The following is a 25,101-nucleotide window of genomic DNA, read 5'->3' on the forward strand; positions in this document are numbered from 1 at the left end:
ATCTACTCTTCTGTTGCTGTCTCTGTGTATTGTCTGGTGTCTCTCTCCATCATCTTCTCTTCTGTTGCTGTCTCTGTGTCTTGTCTGGTGTCTCTCTCCATCATCTACTCTTCTGTTGCTGTCTCTGTGTCTTGTCTGGTGTCTCTCTCCATCATCTTCTCTTCTGTTGCTGTCTCTGTGTCTTGTCTGGTGTGTTTCTTTAGTTTTGCAATCCAAAATGGTCTAGGGGATACTGGGGTAGCATAAATTTTTTGGGGCCTGTGTCTGGGTCACCTAAATCATCCTCTCCCCTAACATTTGCCCCTGGTTGCTGCTGTTCTAAGTGCTCCACTTGCATGCTGTTCTCATCTTTCTTCCTCCTTGGCTCATCTGAAAGTTATTATGGTAGAGGTGCAAGATGTCATTAGTTTGTTTTAAAAGGCGACTGCATTTCCTGATTTGGCCTCGTTTTAGATTTGGTTAATTAAGAAATGCTAGCGGCCATGTATGAATTCAAATGTGAGTTGATTTCAGGTTGTGGTACTGTGGTTTGATGTGGGTGTCTCGTGTGAATTCAAATGTGAGTTGGTTTCGGGTTGTGGTACTGTGGTTTGATGTGGGTGTCTTGTGTGTGTGTTATTTAGCCAATTAGCTTCAGCCGGCTGGTGTGCGACCTGACTGACTTTGGATAGCCTATCGCCGGGGCTAGTTAGGGACCATCAATGTAACAATGTAAATGTAATGTAAATGTAACAATGTAAATTAGACAATATTTACACGTTGTAGTCAATTTTGATAGTAGTATACATGTTTCTGACTCATTTAGATGCCACATAGGCAGGTAGCAACACAACTCCAACAACACAACTCCAAACATGACATTAAGAAGCTACATAGCCCCATAGCTATATGAATATAAAGAGACATGAACAAAACATTTTTACCTGTAGAATGGAATAATTTATAAGACCTCTATGATTCATTTAATTTAGTCAGTTCTACAAGCTAATGTGAGATGTTTAGATTACATAACATTTGAGGACACATAACTTAATTACTGAAGTGGACTAAATCAGGGTCACACAGTGTTTCTTGGTAGTCTTAAACAAATCTACTTTGAAACAAAGGTATACACCTCACACACCTGGTTATGGGCTTAAAAAGAGAAAACACCTGTACCATGTCAGATATAGAGTTGAAAATTGAAACTTCAATTTTGAGTTTGAATCCCAATATTACACTTTATATACATCACAGAAGACTGAAATAACAAAACCGTTTGACATAGAAACATTGGATTTCCGGAGTTCAATTGTATACAATTTGATGAATTATGAAATTATGAAAAAAATTAAGAACATTCCACCCATGAGGCCACTAGGTCATTTGACTGCAGGAAAGGGCTATCCTCCACAATAAACAATCACACACAAAGACAAGGGGGCAGAGGGAACACTTATACAGGTACTGATGAGGGGATATGAACCAGGTGTGTGTAATAAACAAGACAATACAAATGGAATGATGAGATGAGGAGCGGCAGTGTCTAGAAGGCCGGTGACGACGAACGCCGAAGCCTGCCCGAACAAGGAGAGGATGCAGCTTCGGAGGAAGTCGTGACAGACCTCTATGATTCATTTAATTTAGTCAGTTCTACCACCTCAGCATTGCTAATTTTAAACTGGGTTAAATATAATGTTGTAGTAAAGTTCAGCTTCAGTCCACAGGGGGGCACTGTGTCACTGTCAGAAGATGTGCTTCAGTCAGAAAAATGTTCTCTCATCTCTTCGGTCTCAGCTAGCTAGCCAGCCATTAGATAACAAAGTGGCTGGAAATAAACACTTTTCCTAATATCATGACTTATATCAACATCTTTCGCTTGTCCATTCACTTAATATACTGTTAAATAACTCTCACTGACACCAAATAGATTAAGGGATGCTGATCGCTAACGCTCACTTATTAGCATTAGCCAACCCTCATGTTGAGGGAGGCTAGCTAGTTAGCTACCACCAACTCTTCACAAACCTGTGGCTAACTCTACTGCTGCTGCTGCACTTTGACTTTCTGGCTGTTCTGCCCTCTCCACCTCATTCACTGCTATCTCAACCTGCTTGCTTTTTTTGCCACTCTTTCGGAAGAAGTTCCAAATATTCATATTTGCTCTGTGTTATGCTGCAGGCTCTGACTGAGGGAAAGCAATTTTGCTGAGTGATGACATTGACATCTAACCGGTGCTGTAGGGGTGGGGGAGGGGTCAAACAATTTGAGCGGTCCACTGCGTTGTGAAATCTCGACCAATCACAGCAAGCCCTGTGTCACTCCAGGGGCTTCTTGCAGTGCCTGCTACTGCCTAGTGCAGGATATTGTATAGTTTATTTTTGTCATAACATTTTATCTGTATTTTTTTTAATACTGCATAGCGCAAATGATGTGTGGTTATGGAAACTCATATCAGACTGAACAATATTTTGAACACCAAAAGGTTTGGGGCTGGATCAGAAACATCCGACATTGGATCCCAACACAGCTCATAACTGTCTGTTTCTGTCGGAGGGGAATAAAACGTTTAAGTGGAGTCCATGGAGTAATAAGGCCAAGCCCTATCTTGACCATCCAGACAGATTGACCTCATATGACCTACTGGGAGGTAGAGTGGAGCGTGTTCAAGGCTTATATAGCCGTGTCATATAAAGGGATCAGCAGGAGAGGACGTGGTGATGAGTGTTGGTTTGGAGGCAATGATCAGTCCGGGAGTTCGGTTTGTTGTTCTATCTTTGTCTGTTCTTTATACCACAATAACAAACGGACTGCCATACATGTACCCCACTCTTCCAGAGTAGTAGGAGTGTACCTGTACCACAGACCAGGAACTCTGTCCTTCTACAACGTCTCTGGCACAATGTCCCTCCTCCATGAGTCCAGACCACATTCACTCAGCCCCTCTATCCTGATTTCTGGATTGATGCTGAATCATCTGTGAAGATACTGAACCAATGATGAACTTTGTTGAGAATACAGTCATGTTCAAGTATCTATGTTGGAAGATTTTAGCATTTTGAAAAGATTTGATCACTCTTCGCAATGTCAGCACGTAGTTCTAAGAGAGTTTGAACACGCGAGGGCAGAGTGCTCTCTTGCCTTCTCACAGAGCTCAGAGCCTTGGTGAATAGAATCCTAGAATCCTTTTGACTCTTGGATCTATGACGACCCAGGCCAATTGTTCCAGTCAGAGCCATATGTACAGTGCATTCGGAAAGTATTCAGACCCCTTGACGTTACAGCCTTATTCTAAAATGGATTAAATAAAACATTGTCCTCATCAATCTACACACAGTACCCCATAATGACAAAGCGAAAACAGGTGTTTAGAGATTTTTGCAAATGTATTAAAAATAAAAACAGAAATACCTTATTTACGTAAGTATCCAGACCCTTTGCAATGAGACTCTGCTCCACTAAGCGCAAGTATGAAAGCCCTGAAGTCTGCGGAGGTAAATGCTGTACGGCCACTTCAGATGTCGGATTGACCATGCAGAGCCTTTAACTCTCTAACTGTGTACAAAACATTCTTTCCATGACATAGACTGACCAGGTGAAAGCTATGATACCTTAATGATGTCACCTGTTAAATCCACTTCAATCAGTGTAGATGAAGGGGAGGAGACAGGTTAAAGAAGGATTTTTAAGCCTTGTGAGAGAGAGAGACAAATATTGCTGTTCTTAATTTACACTGTAAAATGAAGTGCTTTGTATCACCAAACTAGAGACAACTAGTGCACTCATTGGATAATAAACTGGATGAGCTCCGATCAAGACTATCCTACTAACGGGATATTAAAAACTGTAATATCTTATGTTTCACGGAGTCGTGGCTGAACGGCGACATGGATAACATGCAGCTGGCTGGGTTTTCCGTGCATCAGCAAGATAGAACAGCTGCCTCCAGTAAGACAAGGGGTGGCGGTCTGTGTCTATTTGTCAATAACAGCTGGTGCACAAAATCTAATATTAAGGAAGTCTCGAGGTTTTGCTCGCCTGAGGTAGAGTATCTCATGATAAGCTGTAGACCAGACTATTTACCAAGAGTTTTCTTCTATATTTTTCGTAGCTGTCTATTTACCACCAGAAACCGATGCTGGCACTAAGACCGCACTCAACGAGCTGTATAAGGCCATAAATGCTCCTAGTGGCCGGGGACTTAAATGCAGGGGAATTTAAATCCGTTCTACCTCATTTCTACCAGCATGTTAAATGTGCAACCAGAGGGAAAAAAAACTCTAGACCACCTTTACTCCACACACAGACATGCGCACAAAGGTCTCCCTCGCCCTCCATTTGGCAAATCTGACCATAACTCTATCCTCCTGATTCCTGCTTTGGTATTTGGTATTTTATTAGGATCCCCATTAGCTGTTGGAAACGCAGCAGCTACTCTTCCTGGGGACAAGAACAGCTCAAGGACAGAACTACATACATTAAAAATATATATATAATAATAATAAATAAAATAAAAGCAGGAAGTACCAGTGACTCGCTCAATAAGGAAGTGGTCAGATGACACAAATGCTAAGCTACAGGACTGTTTTGCTAGCACAGACTGGAATATGTTACGGGATTCTTCCTTAACACGTATTTTTCTTAAAACTGCATTTTTGGTTAAGGGCTTGTAAGTAAGCATTTCACTGTAAAGTCTACACCTGTTGTATTCGGCGCATGTGACAAATAAAATCTGATTTGATTTGATTTGAACTGAGCTGCCACCAACTTGAAGGAGATGAAACCTTAACTTTGCTGGAGTATTGAAACACATCATCCTGAGATGTTATGAAACATTACATGGTGTGTTGTAAGACCACTAAATCAAATATTGTGCAACACCTTGCCAGGGACTGGGAGCATTAACAGAAAAGGTTGAAAACACTATTTTGGTGTTTCGAGTTCTGTTTCGTGCAGAATTAGATCCCTTCTCTTTTGGTGTTTTCCTCTCTCTAAAGCTTCTAAACACCATTATGATGTTTTGAATCCTGTCTAGTGTCGAATTAGATCCCTTTTTCTGAAGTGTCTTAATGTTTAACATTGTTTTATGTATTTTATCATTTGCCATTATACTGTATACTGTTTTGGCAGGCATTGTCAAGAAAAGTGTCCAAACCATCAGCAGTAATTGGAGGTTGAACTGCAAGAACTGAGGACTGCACTTGCCTCTTCCACTTAAAATCATGAATGTGGGAATGGGTGCTGTCCTCATTGAACGTCAATTTGCCTGACGGTTTTGATATCCGTTCATCATGATCCATTACATCTCATGGCACAATAAGCTTAATACTAAAATAGAAAAGTACCTTTCTTTCTTCAAACATGTATACAACATTGTGTGAAAGAATCATAAAGTCTAAACATTTTCAATTACTCACAATCCTCTAAAAACAGAGTCACGTGTCAAGATAGGAAATGATTAAAAACCAAAGACTTCCAATGGGTTCAATAACTATTGTCTTTCTCTTTGGTTATCCTTATGAAAGATACTTACATTTTGAGCAACATATTAAAAGTTGGACTTAAATACATTATTTTGGTAAAATGAAATTAACAAATCATTGAAACGACTTGCATGAATATTTTGACACATTATTGACAAAGTAATGAAATGACAGAGGGGATACAGATAGGTGGGAGAAACAGATTGAAGGGTTGGAGTGGGGAGAGGTGTGACCTGTCTAAACCGGATGCGTTACCGCTAGACCACGGGCTCTGCACGACTTGCATTCATTTTTATTAAGTATATGTTGGTTGTTGTTTTTTGTCAATTTTAATTCACCCCAGAATAATTTCTTACTGCCACTCCTGTTTCTAATATGTCAAAATAAAGCATTACAATAATTAAGGTGTAATTCCACAAAAAAAATTATCCATAGACCCTTATCATCAATCAATATTTAGGCTATAAACCATTTGCATTTCTAAACCATTGATTGTATGAGAAACACAGTTTTTGTATTTTGATACTGCCTTTTAACATGCACTGAAACCCCAAAAAGTGTTTTCACAACACTCTCTTAAAAACACCAACATTCAGGTTGAAGAACCACTTTGGGTGTTTCAGAGTACTACATTTCTGTTTTAAAACACATTATGTGTATGAAAACACTTACATTGGGTTTACATTCAAACACCCTCCAAACACCAGATCTCATCTTAGGTGCACTACTTTTCATGGTTTCATTACACGATCATGGTGTTTTGAGACTTTATTTTTTACAGTGTACTTTTGAATACAGGATGAGGTGGCATAGTTTTGGCTCTATTTCTAGGAATTCTATTATCAATTTAAAGGGATTCTCAGGTACTTGTATACTTTTTTTGCCAGTAGTTCTGAAAGTAGCACCCACCAGCCAAAAGTGGTCCTCCAAATGAGGTGCACCACATCATTGCTCTCTCTCTCTGCTGTGTGTGATTCTTGCTAGTTGTCACTCAAATGGCGAGGAACTTGAATTGCTAGGAGGCTTGCCCACCTGGGGGGAAATGTGGGTAAAATGGCGCAGCACAGCTTTCAAACTAGAGATGTTGTGGCTAATTGAGGTAAGACAGTAGTTCTGTTCATAGATTATGTATGTATGAACTACACATTGACACATCCAGCCCAAAGCGGGAGGTTTAAAAATACTTAATAGTTGCCAAAGTACTGGAGCATGTCTTTAAGAATGCCTTACTCTGGAGGATAAGTTCCTAGGTAGGGACCTTGGTCAGTATTGGACTCCTGTTCTCCAATGTGCTTTGAGAGAAACGTGAGGAATTGGAGGAAACAAACGTGGAGGAAGTAAGGATTTGACAGCTGTTATAGTTTTCAGATCCAGCCATGGAGCATGTTGCTGCATGGGGGTTTGTCAAAGGCAGTCATGTGTTGCTTAGCATACTTCGCAGACTGCATACTTCTGTGGCATACGCACCAGAGCTATGGCCACCCTTGCACTGGCAGGATGCAGCCGCTGACTGAGGAGGACATATTCCAGATCACAGACATTATGATGACAGTAGCCCCTCATATAACAACTGAGAACTCGGAAATCTCAGACTTCCAACTTCAGTGCGTTCAAGACAACTGGAAAAAAACTCTGACTGGGAAAAATATTTTCGAATGGTCATTCAACTCGGAATTCCAAGTCGGAAACTCAGGCATCTTTCTACAGCTCCGACTATCCGACCTGAAGATCACTGACCTCATGATTTGACCTAGTTTTTTTCTGAGTTCCCAGTTGTCTTGAAAGTACAAATAATCCTGTCACCTGACCAACACCACACTATATTTAACTATATTCTTACGAGGGCAGAAAAAGGTTATTTACAGGGGGGGCCAGAAATGTTCTACATGGGATTACTCTTCCTAAGACTGGTATAAAAAACAATGCACAATCACAATTATAATCTTATGAAGCCCTTTTATTAAAAGTACACTACCGGTCAAAAGTTTTAGAACACCTACTCATTCATTTTTACTATTTTCTACATTGTAGAATAATAATGAAGACATCAAGGGCATTGCGTTCATCCACCTCTGGCCTGCTGGCCCCCCTACCTCTGCGGAAGCACAGTTCCCGCTCAGCCCAGTCAAAACTGTTCGCTGCTCTGGCACCCCAATGGTGGAACAAGCTCCGTCATGACGCCAGGACAGCGGAGTCACTCACCACCTTCCGGAGACACTTGAAACCCCACCTCTTTAAGGAATACCTGGGATAGGATAAAGTAATCCTTCTACCCCCCCTTACCCCACCCCAAAGAAAAAAAGAAGAAAAAAAACATATTGTAAAGTGGTTATCCCACTGGCTATAAGGTGAATGCACCAATTTGTAAGTCGCTCTGGATAAGAGCGTCTGCTAAATGACGTAAATGTAAATGTAAATGTAATCAAAATATGAAATATCACATATGGAATCATGTAGTAACCAAAAAAGTGTTAAACAAATCCAAATATATTTTATATTTGAGATTCTTCAAATAGCCACCCTTTGCCTTGATGACAGCTTTGCACACTCTTGGCATTCTCTCAACCAGCTTCACCTGGAATGATTTTCCATCTGTCTTGAAGGAGTTCCCACATATGCTGAGCACTTGTTGGCTGCTTTTCCTTCACTCTGTGGTCCGACTCATCCCAAACCATCTCAATTTGTTTGAGGTTGGGGGATTGTGGAGGCCAGGTCATCTGATGCAGCACTCCATCACTCTCCTTCTTGGTAAAATAGCCCTTACACAGCCCTGGAGGTGTGTTGGGTCATTGTCCTGTTGAAAAACAAATTATAGTCCCACTAAGCCCAAACCAGATGGGATGGCGTTTCTAAAGGGGGGATTTGGTGGAGGGCTGTGTGTAAATATGGTCAGTGATAAAAGTTATTTGATAGCCATCCAAGAAGGGGTGTATAATCATAAACACTAAAACCCTATAATATAGTTCTAACTGGCCTTAATCACCTGTCTCTTCAGTTCCTCCTGGTCTTCTTGGGGCCACAGCACTTGAGTAGCTCTATGGTCAGTACTAAACTCATTACTATGACCTGCAGGATAAGGCTCACTAAAGAGCCTCGGACACACCTGCAACACACACGGGTGTGAAATATTGATTATTAGCTGTCACAGTAGATGCGTTTTGGCCTTCAAGCAGTCTTTTTCAGAAAAGTTGGGTGACTCCTGGACAAAGGCACCCAAAGACTCATTTACAGAACTTAGTAAGGGTTGAGCACCTCTCGTTGTGCATTATGAAAGATTAAACCTTTAGGGTAGCTTAGTTGGAGTTACAAAGGAAACGATATAGATTGATAAACAAACAACTTGCTATAGCCTGACTAAAGGAATGTTAGGATAAGGATGTGAGTCACAGGACTATTGACTGTGTGGGGTTTGGGGAAATGGGAGTGTTTGGAAATTGGAGAAGTGTTAAAAAGAGAACACTTGTGGTGACCGACCGGATTGTTGTCAAAGGTGACAGTCTTGCTCCTGTGACCCTCGTGAGGATCAAAGTTCTGAAGAGGGGAGTCGTGTTGCCCAATCAAAGGAATATCTTCCTCCTCCTCCTCTTCTTCTTCTTCTTCTTCTTCTTCTTCTTCTTCTTCTTCTTCATGATCCTCCTCTTCTCCTTCCTCTTCTCTTGTCACCCGATATACAGGTTTCTGTTTTGAGTTAGAAAGCATAAAATGTCTTACAGTAAATACAGTATTCCTGCAATTGAGAGTTCCAAATTATAAAGTTATATCCAAAGAAACATCAATATTTTACCCTGCATAGGGCAATGTCCCCAATCACTGCCCTGGAGCATTGGGATATTTATTTTTTTAGACCAGAGGAAAGAGTTCCTCCTACTGGCCCTCCAATACTACTCCCAGCAGCATCTGGTCTCCCATCCAAGGACAGACCAGGACAAACCCTGCTTAGCTTCAGAGGCAAGCCAGCAGTGGGATGCAGGGTGGTATGCTGCTGGCCAAATATATAGAGGTAGAATAAATTCATTCTAATTCTATGGTTATCTGACATTTTTGTAATAACTGACTTTGGCCAGTTAGAAAGGGGCAGTATAAACAAACTCACATCTCTGGTAGGAGACACCTTCCATATTCCCCCAGGGAGCTCTGACATCACTTCTCCGTCTCGGACCGTCTGACAGGCTGCCAGTCTGTGCCTGACCTGCCTCATGACTTTGCTGAGCTGAAATACCAAAACCAACCCGTATGATGACCTATTTTATCTATAGAGCTAATGACAGAAGTAATGGCAATGTCACTGACTTAATATGAGCAGAATGGCTTCAACATCTGTGTAAATAATCCATTGGCATTATTGAGGATAAACAGGTAGGTAGCCTAGGTCTATATAGCTGCATTTACACAAGCAGCCCAATTGTGATCTTTTGCCCAATTACAGACAAAGGATCTGATTGGTCAAAAGACCAATTAGTGGCAAAAATATCAGAATTGGGATGCCTGTGTAAATGCAGCCTTTGTTGCAGAGCTCAATGATGGATATAGGCTGTGTTTACACAGGCTGCCAATTCTAATCTTTTACCCAAAAGATCTGATCTGATTGGTCAAAAGACCGGTGTAAACGCAGCCGTGGACGCACGTTAGATATAGATTCGAATCAATAACAATATCCACTCAGTGCTTGTGTGTGGCTTCATTCAATGTTTTTATAACAACAGATAAAAAACAAATACTACTTGCTTTTCCTTTACTGTAACAAGCACAGATTATGCAAGGCTACTGGTATTTAGAAGTTTTTTTATGTTCTTGCAATGACCGAGATATGTGGATGTTTTTCTTACATCCATTGAATGCATGGAATAGAATGACTAACATGTAAATGTCAATGTAGATCATCACAGATAAGTTTAGCCACCTGATGCGTTTGCTGATCTGTCCTGTTTTCTCTGTTGCTGCTCTCATGGCCCTGTGGTCGGACCCAGCGAGAGTTGGGGCTGCAGATGGCTAGCTCTCGCTGTGGGGGAGTAGGGGAACAGATTCTTCGTGGGGGTCAACCTCTGCGCTGCATCGCTGGACTGCTGGAGCACTCTCCCCTCACGCTCCACCTGTAAAGAGAAACAACGCAGGCTCTTGATAGAGGTGGTGCTCATTTACCCATAGTCAATGTCATTTACATGTGTAGTAGCTAGCTACTATACTTGGAAAACAAGATAACTGTATTCCTGCCATTTGTAAGGCTTTGTTGTTTTTATGTTTTTTTTAAATGATGTTGGCGTACTAACTGTGCTCCACCATGAACAGCAATTGTAATACAATATGTCCATTATCCACATAATATAGGCTAGTCACCGTCTCGCATGACTTCTGAAGCTGCCGCCTCTTGAGGATTTGAGCCTGTTGTGCCACGCGGCGGCGCACTTCTTCCTGAAACCGGCGAAGACTATCCTCTTTCTCCCGTTGCATCTCCACCTGTAGCTCCTCAGTTAGCAGGGCACGAACCTGGCTCATACGAGAGAATAAGTCAACAGGTAAATATGCTAACTAGCTACCTATTCAAGTAGAATAATTTATGTACGGCTACACTTACAGTTGGATGCTCATCCTCCTGGTAGTCTTGTCCACTCTCCACCCAGGCGCCAACAGGTGCAACTGCTTGATTCCTCTCGGCAAATACATTATTTCGATGACCATGTTTGCTTTGAGCATGTACTGTTATCCCACTAATTGAAACTTTGGTTGTGCCCTTTACTTTAAGATTTATAGGGGCCATGTTGCTAGCCAGATTGCTAGCTATCCAGGCAACGTTTGTTAACTTCTGAGTTAACGTTAGCTAGCTACTTCTTCAACCAACCTAATACGTTTCACAATCTGCAACAGCTTTGAAATGAGTATTAAATGTCCGGAGGCCTATAAATCATTTGCGAGTATTACATCTGTGAACATAACCTTTCTGAATTATTCAAGTGTGTTTGGCTTCTCAACTGCCACAGTAGACGCTTGTTGTTGTTGGTGACGTATTAACAGTGCGACCATTTTGGCTCCCCACACTTAATTTATATTGGTTCCTTCTAGAGAATCTGCGATCTGAATGGTCGTACCAGATGTCAATCAAACCATGCACAGTCCAGCCTGCTCCAAACTTCCTCTCTGCTCAGAAGCACCCAAGGCATAATAGTGAGTTGATAAAATTATATTTAGGCTGTTAGAATCTGTTAAACAGATGTATTCAACCTCCCCCTGTGTATTTCCTGTCCTCCACGATTAAAAGAGGGGCAATTATTTGATACATGGTAATAAAGTAGCAATAAGTGGTGGACAGTATACTGCTGTTACGACTAAAGGCCAAGCTTTTATTTAGGTTATAAACCACTGACAAAGCTTGCACACAGACACACACATCGCTGTCCTGGTGCTCGTCTGCACCGCTGAGTCCACGGATCGAGTCCACCTTCTCACTCTCTACATTGGCTGGCTACCGTGGTGCGATAATTCCCAGGCCTTTGTTGGAAGTGTGCTGCTGTCGCAGCTGCCTATTTTGTGTGAATACACTTTTCCAAGAGAGGGGGAATGTAAGCGGTGTATGTGCCAGGACCCGAGGCCCGGCTTTTGTGGAACAGGTCGTGACCATAGACGCTCTGCTCTGCACTACAGGCCCCCTCTTCAGCTGTTGTTACTCTCTACACTGGTCAGCTACAATTGCATTACAGAAACCTAATGTCAAACTCTTCTCAGGTAGCTGAATCAAGCTGGATTGGCTTGAAATACATTTGCAGATAAATTGCTAATTTCCATCTATGGAAATAGGCGGTTTGATTTAGGCCCACTGAAAAGTCCAAGTACGCAGTGACATAGTTTTCTCATGAGAAAACATAGTAACAACACGTAATTGTTATCCAGGCATGTAATAATCTGTCCCTGTTCTGTGGACAAATTGTGTAATGTCTCTACTCCAACGTATACATTAATGTATATATTGGGATAGGCAGATGAATCACTTTCTTTCTTCTCCATGCCTCAACTACACAGCTGTAGTGGTCACTGAACAGGCGTACTATTGTCCTATGACTGTGAATCAGCAAACAAATTCTCTGTGTGTGTGTGAGAACAGAATGAGGAGCATTTGACAAAAATGAACAAATTACATGAAGCTTGTACTGTACTGTGTTGAAAGTATGTCCCCTCTGTTTTATTGCAGGGCACAAACATTCTCTGTGGAGAGAGAAGAAGAGATTACATTGATGTCGACAACGATGGGTGCAGCCTACCACGGTCTGAAGAAGTTAATGTTAAGGTTAAGAAGTTAATGTTAATGTTAAGAAGCTAATGTTAAGGAAGTCACACTGCTTGCTTAGCGAGTACCGTTTCCTCCTGATTCGGCTCATACCAAGGCTCAAACCCAGCACCTCTGCCTCGCTAACACCCCTGACCACCCTCCAGAAGCATCTTACCCTGTTGCGCCACCAAAAAGCTAGCTATTCGGCAGCACCAGTAGAGACATTTCAGGCTGAGGAGTGAGTTTCACAGATCGCCATCTGCTACATTCACCCCCCAAACCCACTCCACAGCGACCCCAGCATTGAGCTGAGCACAACTGATGATCCGGAACACAGCACCATTGTAAAAGACGTCATGCTGCTTGCTTAGCGATTACCGCTTCCTCCTGATTCATTCATACCGAGGCTCGAACCCAGGACCTCTGCCTCGACACGTAACCGCCCTCCTGAAGCGTCTTATACAGTTGCGCCACTGAAAAAGTTGCTATTCAGCAGCGCAAGTGGAGACTCTTCAAGCTGAGGAGTGAGTTTTACAGATTGCCATCTGCTACACTAACTTGTTTTTCCAATTCATTTCTGCATGGATAAATAGCAAAATTGCATGCTCACATGAAGATGCAAACTGACAATATTGAGGATAAAGTGTTTGAAACATTCAAAGATTCACTGAAGTTTAACTTTGAGTGAAACAAATGTATAAATGACAACCAATATTTCCTCCTCATCATGCCTTTAATAAACATCTCTACTGATATGTACAATGTATCGTTTGATTTTCTTAAAAATTCGATGAATCTATACAAAAGGAAAAACATTTAATGGTTATTCAGCTATGATACCCAATAAAACAGAAAATTATTAGTTAAATAACAAACATCCACACAATACAAAATGTACCAACATATGAAGAAATTGGTATCTTTAAAGAGAGGTTTTCTACATTATACAATTTAACAGGTCTTAAAGAATAGGACATAATAGAATGGAAGAAAAAATAGTAGGCTAACTAACGTGTCATAACTTAAAACCTAAAACTGACCCATACAGTTGTGGAGGATGACAGTGTATTTGGGTTCTGAGACAAACATTACTGCACTATAACGTCATATAAAACATATTTACATACAGTACCAGTCAAAAGTTTGGACACACCTACTCATTCAAGGGTTTTTCTTTATTTTTACTATTTTCTAAATTGTAGAATAATAGTGAAGACATCAAAACGATGAAATAACACATATGGAATCATGTAATAACCAAAAAGTTGTTAAACAAATCTAAATAGATTTTAGATTCTTCAAAGTACGCACCCTTTGCCTTGATGACAGCTTTGCACACTTGGCATTCTCTCAACCAGATGCAGCACTCCATCACTCTCCTTCTTGGTCAAATAGCCCTTACAAAGCCTGGAGGTGTGTTGGGTCATTGTCCTGTTGAAAAACAAATGATAGTCCCACTAAGTGCAAACCAGATGTGATGGCGTATCACTGCAGAATGCTGTGGTAGCCATGCTGGTTAAGTGTGCCTTGAATTCTAAATAAATCACAGACAGTGTCACCAGCAAAGCACCCCCACACCATAACACCTCCTCCTCCATGCTTTACGGTGGGAAATACACATGCAGAGATCATCCGTTCACCCACACCGCGTCTCACAAAAACACAGCGGTTGGAACCAAAAATCTCAAATTTGGACTCCAGACCAAAGGACACATTTCCACCGGTCTAAAGTCCATTGCTCGTGGCCCAAGCAAGTCTCTTCTTCTTATTGGTGTCCTATAGTAGTGGTTTCTTTGCAGCAATTCGACCATGAAGGCCTGATTCACACAGTCTCCTCTGAACAGTTGATGTTGAGCTGTATCTGTTACTGGAACTCTGTGAAGCATTTATTTGGGCTGCAATTTCTGAGGCTGGTAACGCTAATTAACTTATCCTCTGCAGCAGAGGTAACTCTGGGTCTTCCATTCCTGTGGCGGTCCTCATGAGTGCCAGTTTCATCATAGCGCTTGATGGTTTTTGCGACTGCATTCATGTCTTAAAGTAATGATGGACTGTCGTTTCTCTTTGCTTATTTGAGCTGTTCTTGCCATAATATGGACTTGGCCAAATAGGGCTATCTTCTGTATACCCCCTCTACCTTGTCACAACACAACTGATTGGCTCAAACGCATTAAGAAGGAAAGAAATTCCACAAATTAACTGAAATTAACAAGGCACACCTGTTAATTTAAATGCATTTCAGGTGACTACCTCATGAAGCTGGTTGAGAGAATGCCAAGAATGTGCAAAGCTGACATCAAGGCAAAGGGTGGCTATTTGAAGAATCTCAAATATAAAATATATTTTGATTTGTTTAACACTTTTTTGGTTACTACATGATTCCATATGTGTTATTTCATAGTTTTGATGTCTTCACTATTATTCTACAATGTAGAAAATAGTAAAAATTAAGAAAAACCGTTGAATGAGTAGGTGTTCTAAAACTTTTGACCGGTAGTGTACATGTTGCTAAAAGAAGATTTTTAAGTGCTTTAAGAGTAATTCAGTGTGTCAACTTTTTGAAAGAATGGAACACATTTGTACTTATAATACAGTTGACCTGCATCACATTAATTCATTTATACTCTCCTGTCTGTTGTACAGTGCATTCGGAAAGTATTCAGACCCCTTCCCCTTTTCCACATTTTGTTACCTTACAGCCGTATTCTAAAATTGATTAAATGCATTTTTTACTCATCAATCTACACACAATACCCCATAATGACAAAGCAAAAACAGGTTTTTGGAAATGTGTGAATTTGAAAATAAAAACAGAAATACCTTATTTACATAAGTATTCAGACCCTTTGCTATGAGACTCAGGCGCATCCTGTTTCTATTGATCATACTTTGAGATGTTTCTAAAACTTCATTGGAGTCCACCTGTGGTAAATTAAATATATTGAACATGATTTGGAAAGGCACACAACTGTCTATATAAGGACCCACAGTTGACAGTGCATGTCAGAGCAAAAACCAAGCCATGAGGTCGAAGGAATTGTCCATAGAGCTCAGAGACAGGATTGTGTCGAGGCACAGATCTGGGGAAGGGTACCAAAACATTTCTGCAGCATTGAAGGTCCCTAAGAACACAGTGGACTCCATCATTCTTAAATGGAAGAATTTTGGAACCACCAAGACTCTCCCTAGAGTTGGCCACCCGGCCAAACTGAGCAATCGGGGAAGAAGGTCAGGGAGGTGACCAAGAACCCGATGGTCACTCTGACAGAGCTTCAGAGTTCCTCTGTGGAGATGGGAGAACCTTCCAGAAGGACAACCATCTCTGCAGCACTCCACCAATCAGGCCTTTATGGTAGAGTGGCCAGACGGAAGCCACTCCTCAGTAAAAGGCACATGACAGTTTGCCAAAAGGCAACCAAAGGACTCTCAGACCATGAGAAACAAGATTCTCTGGTCTGATGAAACCAAGATTGAACTCTTTGGCCTGAATTCCAAGCGTCACGTCTGGAGGAATCCTGGCACCATCCCTACGGTGAAGCATGGTGGTGGCAACATCATGCTGTGGGGATGTTTTTCAGCGGCAGGGACTGGGAGACTAGTCAGGATCGAGGGAAAGATGAACGGAGCAAAGTACAGAGAGATCCTTGATGAAAACCTGCTCCAGAGTGCTCAGGACCTCAGACTGGGGTGAAGGGTCACCTTCTAACAGGACAATGACCCTATGCACACAGCCAAGACATCACAGGAGTGGCTTCGGGACAAGTTTTGAATGTCCTTGAGTGGCCCAGCCAGAGCCCGGACTGAACCCCATCGAACATCTCTGGAGAGACCTGAAAATAGCTGTGCAGCGACGCTCTCCATCCAACCTGACAGAGCTTGAGAGGATCTGCAGAGAACAATGGGAGAAACTCCCCAAATACAGGTATGCCAGGCATACCCAATACGACTCAAGGCTGTAATCGTTGCCAAAGGTGCTTCAACAAAGTACTGAGTAAAGGGTCTGAATACTTATGTAAACTGAATATTTCCGTTTTTTTATTTTTAATAAATTAGCAAATATTTCTAAAAACCTGTTTTTGCTTTGTCATTATGGGGTATTGTGTGTAGATCAGGGGTGTCAAACGTCAGGCCCGCAAACGGGTTTAATCCGGCCCGCGAGATGATTTTGTAAAGTATAAAAATGAGCTGCAATTTTTCAATAAAAAAACTGCTGTTCCAATTGTGTCCACTGGATGGCGCAATAGCAATTGTGTTAAGCAAGCAAACTGTTTATACCAGGGCAGAGCAAATAGGTCAAGCAAGTGCAGCCAGTCCGGATGAGCTACTTTGTTGTGCCCGCGATATTTATTACGGCTTCTACTTTTAACATTATGTGCTTTGGCACCCTCATTGCCCCAATATGTCTCTGTCAAAAAAGAGAAAAGTGGACGCAGAGTGTTCCAAGAAAAATTGTCATCCTTCTATTTATTCACGGAATTGAATGGGAAAGCTGTATGTTTGGTGTGTTCACAGCATGTTGCAGTGCTGAAAGAATATAACCTTCGTCGCTACTATGTGACTCTTCATGCCGACAAATATGACAACTTTCAAGGACAGCGGAGAAGAGAGAAGGTGAATGAACTGTTGGCGGGTCTGAAGAAACAGCAGTCTGTGTTTACTCACAGCCGAGACATCAGTGGCGCTGCAGGGAAAGCTAGCTACCTCATTGCTAATGAAATCGCAGTGGCTTCAAAACCATTTAGTGAGGGTGAATTTGTAAAAATATGCATGATGAAGGCAGCGGAGATTGTGTAATTTATTCAACTGAGTGGTCTGATCATGTTAACACTCTAAGGGTAGTGTGTGAACGTCTAGCAACCGCTTCTCTAACCCTGAACTTAGCAAAGTGCGAGTTTGGGAAGGCCACTGTTACTTATCTTGGTAAACAGGTCGGCCATGGTCAGGTGCGCCCTGTAGATGCCAAGGTCTCCGCTATAAACGCATTTCCCGCACCTACCACCAGAAGAGAGCTACGCCGTTTTTTAGGGATGGTTGGCTACTACCGTAGTTTCTGTAAAAATTTCTCTGCGGTGCTCCATTAACGGATTTGCTCAGTCCGGCGAGAACATTTGTATGGTCTGAAGATTGTTGTACTGCTTTCAACACTGCTAAAGCACTCTTATGTAGTACTCCTGTTCTTGCTGCGCCAGATTTTGAACGACCGTTTAAACTGGAGGTAGATGCAAGTGCCAGAGGTGCTGGTGCTGTTCTACTGCAGCAGGACCAGAGTGGAGTGGACCATCCTGTCTGTTATTTTTCACGGAAATTTAACAAATGTCAGACAAACTATTCCACCATTGAACAAGAAGCTCTAGCTTTGTTGTTAGCTCTGCAGTACTTTGAAGTTTATGTTGGTTCCAGTGCATTACCAGTGATAGTGTATACTGATCATAACCCCTTAGTTTTTCTCCACCGGATGTACAACCAGAACCAACGCCTTATGCGTTGGGCACTTGTCGTGCAAAATTATAATTTGGAGATCCGCCACAAAAAGGGGTTAGATAATGTGATGGCAGATGCCTTGTCTCGTGTTTGATGATCTAGGTTTTTTTTGTTATCCCGGCAGGATGATTATTGAATTTTGGGTGTTGTGATAGTACGTGTGTCGCAAACCATTGTGGTTTGCTCTTTTAAGGGTGGGAGTGTTACGGATACAGGTATCCTGTGTTTTTGTGTGTTTCTCTCCTTCTGCCCTAATCACAGGTGTCCTGTATGTTCCTGATTGGTGGTCGTTGAGGTGTCTGCTGATTGGACCAATCAGTGAACATTCCTGTGCATTGCACCACCTGTTACTCGTTTTGTTCAATCACACATCCCATTGTATAAAAACCAGACTTGTGTTTGTTGTGAGAGAGAGAATATTTCCGTATGTGAGTATGGACACGGTGGTGTCCTGTTTTTGGTTACTCACTAAGTTGCTGTTTACTATGATTGGTAATTCTGGTAGACTACTGTTTTGTATGTGAGTAATGGATACTGTGATGTCCTTTGTTTAGAGTACTCACTAATTTGCTGGTTACTCTGTTTGGTAACTATTGTGTGTTTCTGGGAAAAGGGGAGTTTGAGCTAGCTGCCCTTGGGCATACATTTCCCGTAGAAAGAACTGTCTATAAACACTAGTTAGACCTGAGCGGACCACCCACTGTATTTTTGTATGGTAGCAGTAGCCTAGCGGTTCTTGAGGCAGGCAAGATCAGCTTAGGGGGTTTTACACTATTGTTTCATTTCTTGGGTCCTGCTCAGCCCTTTTTCCCAAACCCTTACCGTGTGTTCAGAAATAAACCATTTGTGTTTGACGGTAGTTCATGGTAGTTGTGTCATATTTGTTCTCACTGTTCCATGCCACACTTATAATTTGCATGATTTATGTTACGGGTCTCATGTCCATCCACCCTAGACGTTTAGAGCCACGGGGTTCGTAACAGCCCTGAAAAGCACCAGGCTTTTGCAAATATCAGCCTGACAAGAAACACAGTTGCAGACAGGATTTCCGATCTTTCAGTGGATTTGGACAGCCAGTTGAAGCAAAAAGTAAAGTAATTTATTGCGTTTTCGGTTGCAATTGATGAAAGCACGGACATTACAGATGTTGCACAACTGGCCATTTTCATCCGCAGAGTTGATGACACATTGACCGTCACCGAGGAGTTCGTGGAGTTGGTGCCGATGACAGATACAACGACAGCAGCTGATATTTTCACTGCACTCGTCAGCGCGCTGGACAGGGTCGGAGTGGACTGGTCCCGCGCTGTCAGCCTGGCTACAGATGGTGCGCCCTCAATGATCGGGAAAAAAGCAGGCGTTGTGACAAAGTTCAGAGAGAAAGTGCAATCTGCAAATGGAGGACGTGATTTTTGGACTTTTCACTGTATTTTGCACCAGGAGGCTTTGTGTTGCAAGTCATTAAAGATGGATAACGTCATGAAGGTGGTCATCCAAACTGTTAATTTCATCCGATCCAGAAGCCTGAATCAACGTCAGTTTGACAGCTATAGTATCTGAAGATTATGCCTTTGTTAAATGTTTTTCATGAAGAAATAGAATGTTGTTTATGGTAGTATCAAGAGGGAATGTTTTAGGTGTAATACCACATATCACAGACAGGAGGTGGGTTGTAGACAGGGGAGACTGGTGATTGGCCAGAAGAGGGGGTAACCCTTATTTTGGTATTGTCTATATAAGAAGGGTTTTAGACAATAAACCCCAGAGCAGCCATTAGAATTGGAGGACACTGCTCTCCAGACCCTGCAAGTCTGTTACTCATGCTGAAGCTTGTGGTCTGAATAAACCTTATGATCAATGTTCAGTATGAGCAGACTCCTTTTGTTGACAGCAATGATGACCACCATTCATCATATACTACATAATGGCGAGCTTGCCAGGAGGGATGATGCAGTCCTTCTTTGCTGCATTTGGAGTCGCCAAGCTAACTCAAGCTGACTTCGGTCTGGAGTCATGACCCGACCAAACACAGCTAAGTTGTTGGTTTTGTTACTGCTTGTGTACACTGGAGGAATGTACCCTTATGACTGTGCCTTAGGTGGTGTTCTTGCTGATGACTGGGGTCTGGCTAATCATTATACAAATTTTAAAAATTGTTTATAGAGATGTGTTGCTTGAATAGTAAGTCAAGAACAGTCGGGGCCAAGATATGTATACAATTTTAGAGCATTGCAGGTTTAGATAAGCCCTCGTGACGAGGCGACCACAGGGGTGGGCCAAAATCCTGGACATGCGTTATGAGTGTTCAGGTTCAGTCTGGGACTGGGGGTTGGTGGGACATTTCTTGGGGATGGCTTACTCAACTTCTGTTCGACGGGATAGTTGCATTGGGGGGGATCGCTCACTGAAATAGCCATACCCACGGCAGAATAAATTTAGGGCAAACGAAACAGTAATCAATTAAAGACGCAATGCTGGGTTTGTTACATGTTGTAGACTGCAGTTAGCTAAAGGCTAATGCTAAAGGCTAATTGCTAAATGCTAATTGTGTTGCGTGCTACATGATAACTTTAACCTTGGAGGTCCACTGCGATGGATTCAAGCCTCTTAAACTTGTTTGTATGTGGTGGAGCTGAAAGTTCTACGCAAATGTGAGCTCTGTTATGTGTAATTGTGTGAGTATAACGTATAAAATAGTGACGCTGTAGCGTAATGCTATCGGTCTATTGTGTGGGAAGCATGGGCTTAAGGGGATGTGCGCATGCGTGTGATTTTACGGGGCTAAAACTACAACATGTGTTTATGTGCTAAGCCTACAAAGCACGGCATTATGGGTAAGGGTCATAGGTCCCATGTGGGGGGTCGCAAGGGACAATGGTCACAGAATAGAGAGATTTTGGGGAAAAATCTCTTAGGTGTTAAACGGCTGTTGTTCGAACGGGAAACTATTTGGCGATCTGTAGTAAAGTTATAAATCAAATATATGTTGACGGAGTATAATTAATTAAATTAAAAGACGATTAAAATTAAATGAAATGTTTTGGAGCGATTTATGTAATAAATGTATGGGCATGCATTTAATTTTGTGACACTACACTACAGAATGGGGGAGTTGGAGTTTATGGCACGAGATTAGGGAACGTTTTGTTTTACGGCACTAGACGGCACCACGATGGGATGCTGAAACTCAAGCATGAGGTTAAAATGATATTTGCGCATGCGTGGATTTCTGTAAAACAACACATTGGTTAAACTGCAGGGGGAGACAGAGGAACACAGACGACGGAACAAATACGCATAAAGAGATTTTAACACGAATCTTATAAGTTTAAACGGCGGTGGGTTAAGATGAAACTTGTTTTGGGACCTATTGAATTTATAAATTAAATATATGATAATGGATTATAATGGATTGAATTAAATAATTAAATAACGGATTAAAATAATGTTTTTGAGCGATCTATTTAGTTCTGAGTTTAGTCTTAGAGTGAATAATGTAGAACGAATGAATATTGAATGGTTGGAAATACTCAGTGATGGCATTAACTACTAAAATGTGATTCTGTGTCTCTGTTTTTTCCTGTCATATGAGTGGAGCGATACGATACGACAGGAGAGAGGAGGGGTTAACGTGTGACTGACGTGCGTCACGTGACAAGGTGTGACGAGGCAGAGTCAGACGAGAGGATCAGATCAGGCTAGTGCACAAAATCATCCTAACAAGATATGTGATGTTATGACAATTTTACATCGGCTTGGCAAATACTATTTCATTAAAAGTTGTATTTTGGTGGCTCTGTGTATCACTGGGGTTTAATTACAGATGTGTTGGGAATCCAGGATGGATTGAGGATTCTTCTGTAAATTTATGATAATTAGAGCTAATAGAGCAAGGGGTTATGGGAATTGGAGTATTGAAGGGTTGTAAGGTTAGAAGGCTTTGTTTATGGGTATTTTAGTCTGAAGTTTACTAACTTCATTTACTTGCATTTGATGGGTTGTGGTAAGATAGCCAACACTAATTGATATTGGTGACATGGAAATTGGGTTTAATTATTCAGGATTTATTTGGAGTTGTTAGGGTTATATTAATAATTTAAGGGGGTAAGCCTTAGGATATACAGTCTAGAATAATATAGTTCACAATAAAGGAATTTAAAAGGGTTGATATAGGGGAAAATTGACTAAAATAGTAATTATTTAACTAAGGTAGTGTTAGGAGAGACTAATGGCAGAAGTTAGTACACCTTTATAGACCGAGGCGTATCAGGCCTGGAGGAAGAGACGACTTTGGGAGAGGTAAGGGAGCTAGAGGAACAGCTCGAGACGCTGAAGATACAGAAGAGACAAGGAGAAAACCTGCGGAGAACATTTTTAATCCCAAGAATTGGAGGAGAAGAAGAATACATTGAGGCAAAGATGCTGAAGAAAAGTAAGAAGATGATGGAAGATGATATTTGGAGGACAGAACTTAAAATATAAGCTTTTGAAGAATACTGATATGTCAACAACAAAGAACAGGACGAAGAAACTCTGAGAAGTCAATCATACAACTGGTGGAGAAGAGAAGCTTGTGTGATGAAGAATCAGGGTGAACCAAATCAACAATCACTGTTACAGCTTCAACTGAACAATATCAAAGGCAACTATACCAGCCAAGGGGGGACCAGATGTTCCATATCGACCGCCAGTTTCTGGACAGACACAGAATTGGAGAGGGGAGAAGAACAAAGAAGAAGGAGGAATATTTCAGCTACACTTTCAGCAACTTTCAGAAGACTGGTATAATTATGGACAGATTGGGTACTTTACCTGTTCATGCAACAAGTTAGGAGGAAGAACAGAGAACATTTTTAAGGAAGATACAGGGGCAATTCAAGATCACCTGTTAGTGTCTAGAGGAGATCCGAAAGGGGGGTGCATTGCTGAGAGCCTCGATTAGAGGAGAAGAGAAAATAGCTAACAGTTGAAACAACCGGCCATTAGAAGTGATAGTGAATAGGGGAAAAACTTATTTGGGTTTAGGCCTAAAGAGGTTAAACATCTCACTATGTAAAATTAATTAGGTTAGGATAGGGATTGGAAGTTGTAAAACAGTTTAATTACTCTTAAGGAATCAATTGAGCTCTGCTATAGAAGTCAAATAGGAATTAAAAGAGACAATATACCAATGACATTGTAGGAAGAGATGCATGGTTTGAATTGAATTGTACAATAAAATGTACACTAGACGACTGTCTATTAGACGATCTGTCTGGGAAAATAAAGTTAAAAGGGGGTGACTATTATTCTGGGTTACATTCTTACACTAAGGGATTTCAGGCTAGGTTAAAAGGTGTTTAGACGTTTGCCAAGTCTGTGTGTAATGAGTCAGAAGCAGGTGGGGAATTCCCAATCACGTATTCTAAAAATTGGTGGGGAAGGAATTTTGTCAATAAATCAGTGGGAAAAGGTTTTAAATGTTATGAGAGAAAAGATTAGATTAAAATAAGTTAGGAGAATTAGGGGTGAAGGAACTCTGAGACAGTGAGCTAAGTTCAAAGTTAGTAGTAAGAGAGAGAGAGAGAACAGTAATGAATGACACTTTAGAATAGGAAGATCAAGGTAATTGTGGGTACTTTTTGTTATAATCAAAAGGTTTAAAGTTTAGAGGTAGAACTGAAAGGGGGAAAAAGTGACACTAGTGGTGATGGATGGAAGTACAAGTAAAGAGTTCAGAGCTTTGGGATGAGGTAGTAACAATAATGACATCACCACGTGAGTCTATTAAAACAACAGTGAGAAGTAATTTAACTCTTTCAACATTGATAGGTATTAAAGTCATACATATATTGCATTTGATTATAAGGGAACCAATACAGCACCAATTATAGGGGGAAAATACTGTTATTAGGGTTAGGAGAATAATAATTATAATATGCCATTTAGGATGATGACGTTTCTTTCACAGAGAGAGAGAGAGAGATAATTAGGGAGAATATGTGTACTTATCTAGTGAAAGCATTAAAATTTGTTTTGGTTAAGAATTATTGGTTAAAGGGCTATGTAATTTGTAAGGTGACGCTTATAATGGAAGATTTGAAGTCTGTAGAAGTTTCCACAGTCACAGAGGGAGTTAAGGATAAGTTTATTACAGTAGTCACTCCAACAGTGAATAATACACATGGGATATGGGTAGCTTTTCCACTAGAAGGAATTAAGGGTTTTAATTCATCAACTAAATCAACAACGTTAATGGTAACTTTGGGAAGGGATTAATGATACGATGGTAATAGCAAATGTAGGAAGGATGACAACAACTGTTCTGAAAGTAGAGGTAGCAAGAGGGACTCAGGAGGTTATGGTACGAATGGGGGTTAAAATAAGAGAACAGATAGAAACAATATAGATTAATCTGAAATGGAGAATATAGATTCATCATGGAAGCTGCAGGATGGGGTCTTTTGATTTTGATGACAGAGGGGGGGTATCTGATCAGTACTGCTCTGTTCCTCTGTTGTGAAAATTAGAGATAGATTAACTCATTCTGTAAGAATCAGTGAGGAATCTTGAGGGTTGATGTCTGTTGGGGATGCCAGCCCAAGACGTGTTAGACGGTCGCGCGGCCTCTGTCAGGTATGGGTTAGAGTTATGCTTTGTCATGACTGTGGTATCGGCAACAGTCATTGACCGATAAAATAATGTCGTTGTCAGAACAGTGGTTTAAGCCTAGGGTTTAAGTGTTCTTGGGTAAATGGATTACCCTATGGGAATTGTTAGATGGAAAGTAAAGTCAGGTAACAGTGGAAACCTGAAGTATTCAGGTGAACCAGTGAAGATAAAAGTTGTTGTTGTTCTAATAAAACATATGAGGTAAGGGGTATGTTTATGGGAATATCAGAGTGTGATGAGTATAGGATA

General features: G+C 41.2%; 1 protein-coding gene and 1 long non-coding RNA gene across 2 annotated transcripts; one reads left to right on the plus strand and one right to left on the minus strand.

Annotated features, from left to right (window-relative positions):
* Nucleotides 1-8,235: 8,235 nt before the first annotated feature.
* On the minus strand, nt 8,236-10,463 carry LOC123492210 (transcriptional regulator Myc-A-like). The gene is made up of 4 exons (XM_045224544.1): nt 10,363-10,463; nt 9,556-9,672; nt 8,937-9,140; nt 8,236-8,565 (listed from the first exon to the last, which is right to left on the minus strand). Exons 2-4 carry the CDS (start codon nt 9,658-9,660, stop codon nt 8,428-8,430), a joined length of 447 nt encoding a protein of 148 aa, XP_045080479.1. The 5' UTR covers nt 9,661-9,672; nt 10,363-10,463; the 3' UTR covers nt 8,236-8,427.
* A 1,483-nt stretch (nt 10,464-11,946) lies between these two features.
* LOC123492211 lies at nt 11,947-13,475 on the plus strand. Its single transcript, XR_006661684.1, has 2 exons — nt 11,947-12,132; nt 12,643-13,475. It is a non-coding gene; the product is annotated as an uncharacterized LOC123492211 (long non-coding RNA).
* Nucleotides 13,476-25,101: the final 11,626 nt, after the last annotated feature.

The sequence above is a fragment of the Coregonus clupeaformis genome, chromosome 13, assembly GCF_020615455.1.
Source record: "Coregonus clupeaformis isolate EN_2021a chromosome 13, ASM2061545v1, whole genome shotgun sequence".
Classification (NCBI taxonomy): domain Eukaryota; kingdom Metazoa; phylum Chordata; class Actinopteri; order Salmoniformes; family Salmonidae; genus Coregonus; species Coregonus clupeaformis.